Consider the following 6,000-nt stretch of genomic DNA (forward strand, 5'->3'; position numbering starts at 1 on the left):
AGGCAATCAGAGCAGGCTTCCTGTAGGAGATAGACCTTGAAACATGAATGTTTCAGAATGTTGTCAGTGGTGGCAGCTGGAGCGATGGGCCAGAAGGCCTTGGGTGTGTGTGGCACACCAGCATTCTAGTTGCTTGAATTAGATCTAGACTATAGGAGTCAGCCCACACCCCCAGGTAGCTTCTCAGCTGGAAGGAGGAGGAAGAGGTTGTCGATCAAGGTGGCTGTTCCAAGTGTGACCTTGGGGATCACTGGTTGAAATCCTCTACTATCTTGGGTTGTCCGGCCGCCAGCTGAACCTCCCTGCCTCTGTTTTCTCATTGGGCAAATGGGAACATTGAGGACTATGGGCCTCATGGGCAGCTGTGCAGATTCAACGAGGCGAAGCTTGTCAAGAGGAAACACTAGCCTCTCTCCCCATCGCCAGTGGCAGCAGCAGCCTTAGGCTGGCCAATCCCACAGGCTCCGGACACAGGGCCAGGAGGAAGGGCTGGAGGAGCGAGCTTTTGCAATCTGCACCAACTGCTCTGGCCTCCCTGCTCCTGGGTGGTGATGAGCAGAGCCCCAGACTGGAGAGAACAACGAAACAGCCACTTCCTTCCTCGCCGGGGTCCTGCGTGCTGTGGTTGCCAGCCAGTGGTGAGGTGAAGCTGCTGTGGCAGTGGCTGCTGGAGCCGCCCTCAGCCCTTGGCCCCACCCTGGCCCCCTGATGTGCCCTTGGAGCCTGGGTCTTGCTCTGTGGGGCTCTGGGGACACACCCTGTGCCTCCACCCCACGCAAACAACATTCTCACCTCCAACGGCTCTCAGGTCTCCCCCTCCCTTGGGAGGGGTGTCTCAGGCTCTTTGGCCCTAACCAGAGGCCATTCTCCAACATCTGGGGATCCTTGTCCTTCTAGAATCCTTTTCCTTCACCCTCTCTTGGCCTCCAGCCTTTTCTGTCCATCCCTGTGACTGCTGCCCCTGGATCAAGCAGCCACATTACTGGCCTCCCAGCTTCATATCTGTACTTTCAAAACAACCACCATTACCCTCATGTCACCACCATTATCAACTGAGGACAACAAATTGCTGCCTTTACCTGCCCCTGAGCCGAAGTCAAACAGAAACTGCTGATAACCTTAATGCCAGCTAATATAAAACAGAAGTACGAAAGATTCCACCACCCATTTCCTTACTATCACTCATCACCATCAGCACGCATTACCACCGGCACCAACAACCCATAATAACCAATCACCATGGACAGTAACAACCATGATCACAATAGTAGCCATCAACAAACACAGGTAACCTACCACCACTGAAACAGTCGTGGTTGTCTAGTCACTAAATCGTAACTAGTAGTCACAGACTCTTCTGTGACCCCGTGGACTGTAGCCTGCCGGGCTCCTCTGTAAATGGGATTTTCCAGGCAAGAATACTGGAGTGGGCTGCTATTTCCTTCTCTAGGGGATCTCCCAGACCCAGGGATCGAATGCAGTGTTCTGTGTTGGCAGACAGATTCTTTACCACTGAGCCACCTAGGAAGTTCAGCCTTCAATCGTACCCCTTTCCAAACCAACAGTGCATCCCCACCAGTCCCAAGACAGTCACCCAAATCATCAGTGAATGACCAACAGCAAACGAGCATCACCGTTACCACCCAACTTCAAATGATGACCAGCTGCCATTATTCTAGAGATCAACCCTCCAGAGGAAAACCAGCAACCACCAGCCACCAATATTGAACACTAGCTGGCACCAAAAGCAGCCATCACTGCCACCACCACACCACCAACATGGGACAACGGACAGCAATGACCACCATCATGAACAATGACATCAACAGCCCAATTCTTCTACAGGAGCCAAGAATGAAGCCACATCCATCCATCACCATGGCTAACTCCCACCGTGAATATGGCCGCTGCGGTGTATGGAGCACATTATGTGCTCTGTGAAGCACTTGACGAACATCATTTCACTGAATCTTTCAACACCTCTTTCTGGCGTCCAGCATTCCTCCAGAAAGATGTCAGCACCTCTAGACAGAGGTATTAACCTCATGGATAAATTCCACTCTTTTTTTTTTTTTTAATTCATGATCCTCTTGGGTGAGTTTCTCCCTTCCCAGACCCAGTTGGCCAAGCAAATCATTGACTCAGCATTTCACATGGTTTCCTTGGGAGGGGTTGCTTTTCTCTGAAGTATCAAATTATTTCCTGTGCTTCTTTGATCAAGGAGTCTTCCTGGCCTGGCTCCGTCTTGGAAGGGCTTCCGTCTCAAGCCCAGAGCTCTAGTCGATGGTTTGCTTGCCGGTTAACCAGAGGGGTCCATGGCCCGTGGTGCCCCATTTATCACTGGCTTTCTGAAATAGGGTGATCTCGCAACCCCTGCCTCCACATTGCGGCAACTGCCAGCAACTCTGCAGTTGTCTCTTTTAGCTCTGTGACTGACCCCAGCCACACGCCCTCATGGACAGGTTGACAAAAAATGAAAGCTGAAGTGGCTTGCAGAGCCATGGAACTTTGGCTGCGGGGGACGGAGGTGTGACATTTATAGCCAGCCAAGTCTCCTCTTCATGTGTGTGACATGATGCTACTGGATCTAGACCGAGGACCATGACCATCTCCACAGCCTTATCACCACAGTCATCATCAGAGCTCAGTCTCAGCAGGTGGTGAGGCTTTTGGGTGCAGTGTTTTTTCCCTGCCGCCCTCCAGCAGAAGGAACCCGTGGTGGTGTGGAAGGTTTCATCTCACCCATTCCTGCTTCTGTGATGACTACCGCCAAACCACCCTGTCGCCCACACTGGGATGCCGGCATGCCACCGTCATGGCAACCTACCACCCATTTGACCCAGCTTTCTCTCCCAACTCTGGTGGACTCACAGAGGCTGGATCCCAAGACCCTCTGAAGGTTCCAATGGAGAGGAGCCCCCAAACACCTTCCACATCCTGAGAGACTTCCAAATATGACATGTGTGGGAACTGAGACCCGCAGAGGGGGAAGTGACTGGCCCAAGGCCACACGGAGATGAGGCACCAAACTCGACTAGGAACTGGGTTCCCCATGCCCCAGGAAAGGGGTTTGTCCCTGCACCTGCAGGCACTGTGTGAGCCTTCAAAACCACCTTCTGTCCTCCGGTTACTGCTCCATCCTTGGTGCCCCATCCCCACCCTGGCATCTTGTCCACCATCCAATGGGAGCTTGGTGCCCGGTGTGGGATGCTTGGAGCACCTGAGCTGTACTGCAGAATCCCAAAGGGTCTGCTGTGCCCATTCCCATGGTCCCACTTTCTGGTGGTGGCCTCTAGGCACTTCCATCTGACTGGTGCCCCCGACTGCTGCACTTCAGGGCCCACCCTGAATGACTTACCATGGTGGGGGCTGGTGTCTGGGTCCCTGGGGAGGTGCCTGGAGGGGTCGTGGGAGGGGTGCAGGCTCAGGAAGCTCCTGGGGGCGGCTCGGGCATGGCCCTGCTCCTGCTCCTCCGGCAGACTCCCGGCCCTAGTTCCTCTTACAACAGCCCCCTTCTCACTTCCTTTGGCGGGAGGGGCCCGCGGCTACCGGGGAGGGAAGCTGAGCCTGGGGGCGGGGAGAGCGCCCAGACGGGCCCGAGGGAGCTGCTGGTCTGGAGCCCAGAGGCCGAAGGGAGAGGTTAAGGATGGAAGGCAGCAGCTGCCAGACCCCAGGAAACCGCGTCTCCAACTCCCTCGCGCCCCCCGTCCCGCCCCGTCCCCCGCGGGACGTGGCTGCAGCAGGAGGGACAAGGATCCGCTGGCTGCGGACTGATTGCTCTGTCCTGGGCTGCTTAGGAGTCTTCCAGACCCACTTGAGATGTGTATCTGCTCTGGGCATCCCTGGGCAAACTTTCACTTCCGGAGCCGCTTCCGCTGGTTCTTCTTCCAGGAGGGACCTTGGGAATCAGGTGCGTTTCTGCCAGGGAGAGAGCAGTGGGAGTGGAGGATCCCGAGAGGCAGGGGCATTTGGAAGGTCCCAGACTTTGAATGTTACGTCTAGAATTAATGACTGCACCAGCCGCCCCAGCTCTCTTCATTTTCTCATCCTAAAACGGCGGCGGTGGGGCTGGGGATCCTGCCGGGGGCGCCTGGCTCGCACATCAGTATTAGTCGCTCAGTCGTGTCTGACTCTTTGTGACCCCATGGACTGTAGCCCGCCAGGCCTCTCTGTCCATGGGATTTCCCAGGCAAGAACACTGGAGTGTGTTGCCATGCCCTCCTCCAGGGGATCTTCCCAACGCAGGGATCGAACCCGGGTCTTCAGCATTGCCGTCAGATTCTTGACCTTCTGAGCCACCAAGGAAGCACATGACATCCATCAAATGTTGGCCCATCTCCTGATGTTTGGGAGACCAGTAGGCCGTGTGCTGGTCTCCTCCTGACGTTTGAGGAAATGACAGTTCCCAGAGGCTGTCGTCTGCCACACACAGTGGGGAAGTGGCGGAGGCAGAAACCGACCCTGGGAGAGCCTGGCAGGAAGGCCTGCACACCCGGGTATCCCCGCGCTCCAGGCCACACACCGCATCCTGCGCGGAGACTGGAGTGCCGCGGCGCCCCCTAGTGGCCACATCTGGGGAGCAGCCTGTTTCTTAACCGATGGGCTTGGTGCCTGTAAACCTCAGCAATGTCTCCGGGGCACTAGAAGTGAATAGTCAGGTCGACACCCGCGCCCCCCACCTTGTTGAGGGCGTCAGGGGGGGGGCTTCTGGGAGGAGGCGACTTTTTTTGCTGAGACCGCGAAGTGAGCTGGAGTTAACCAGGTGAAGGGGGAACGGGAGGGTACACCTGGCAGAGGAAAACAGCTCTAGCAAAGGCCTTAAGATGGGAATAGTGGGGACTCTGAGAAAATTTCAGGAGTCCAGGGCGGCTGGAGATGGCAGAATGACAGGGAGTGTGGTGGCTGGGGTAACAGGTGCCAGATTGCGTTGCTTTGGGAGTTTCTAAGAGAAGCTGTATTTAAAAAAAAAAAAAAAGATTATTTTAGGTTCTGTTGGGTCTTCCTTGCTGCACCCTGCTTCCTCTAGTTGCGGCGAGTGGGGGCTACTCTTCCTTACTGCGTGTGGGCTTGTCATTGCGGTAGCTTCTCTTGCAGAGTATGGGGCTGGTCCGCTTCTGTAGTTGCAGCACGCAGACTCTAGCCCGGGCTCAGGAATTGTGGTGCACGGGGTTAGTTGGCCCACGGGCATGTGTAATCTTCCCGGACCAGGGATCTAACCTGTGTCCCCTGCACTGGCAGGCGGATGCTCAACTACTGGACCACCAAGAAGTCCAAGAAGCAACTGTATTTTTGACCTAAGGTTACTGGGCTCTAGTCTGTGTTGGTACAAGTCCCCTTTGGGCTGTTGGGGCCGACCTGTGAGGGGGTGTGGCCGCTTCCAGGGTGGGGGGATAACTGAATGGGACCCATTCGCGCGCGCCCCCCCCCCAACACACACACAGTCGGGCACAGAAATTTACACAAGACAGAACTTTATTGATGTAGGGCTTCCTGGTGAGGGGGTGTGTGGGCCCCAGGGCAGGGCCTGTAGCACCATCATGGGGGTAGCCTGGATGACGGGGTCCCCCTGGGGCAGGCAAGGCAGAGAATGGGTTGGGTCTTCCCAGCTCTGCCTCCCGCCTCTAGCTGGTCTGGTCGGGGGCAGGGTGTCAGGGAGGTGGTGCTAATCCCCTCCCCCATAGCGGACATAGATTCCCCCCACCCAGCTCAGAGTGGAGGGGCAGGGCAGTGCTGGGGGGGGCAGGGCACCGGCTGACCCCCTCCCCACCCCCACTCTTCACAGTACATATTCCGATCAAAGGCGGGTGTTGTGTAGGGGGGGGCTCCCTAAAGGTGGGTGGCAAGAGTTCTAGGGAGAGCAACTGTTCCAACTCAAGCTCACCCTGGAGGGGGTGGTCTCTCGGTGAACTGGGATGTGCGCAGAGGAGGGGCCGTGGGCGTGGCCAGCCCCTCTCCATTCCCTCCCCCCTCCCCCCGCCCCCAGTCAGGAGCCCTGCAGGA

The 6,000-nt window shown here is 56.5% G+C and overlaps 1 protein-coding gene across 1 annotated transcript in view; it reads right to left on the reverse strand.

The window, feature by feature from the left end:
- Window positions 1-3,484, reverse strand: part of MYO1F (myosin IF) — a 36,961-nt gene extending 33,477 nt beyond the window's left edge. The window contains exon 1 of the mRNA XM_055545941.1: window positions 3,359-3,484. Coding sequence (XP_055401916.1) covers window positions 3,359-3,361 — 3 coding nt within the window. The 5' untranslated portion in view covers window positions 3,362-3,484. The remainder of the gene's footprint in view (window positions 1-3,358) is intronic.
- Between the last annotated feature and the right edge of the window lie 2,516 nt (window positions 3,485-6,000).

This window comes from Bubalus kerabau, chromosome 1 (genome assembly GCF_029407905.1).
Source record: "Bubalus kerabau isolate K-KA32 ecotype Philippines breed swamp buffalo chromosome 1, PCC_UOA_SB_1v2, whole genome shotgun sequence".
Taxonomy (NCBI): domain Eukaryota; kingdom Metazoa; phylum Chordata; class Mammalia; order Artiodactyla; family Bovidae; genus Bubalus; species Bubalus kerabau.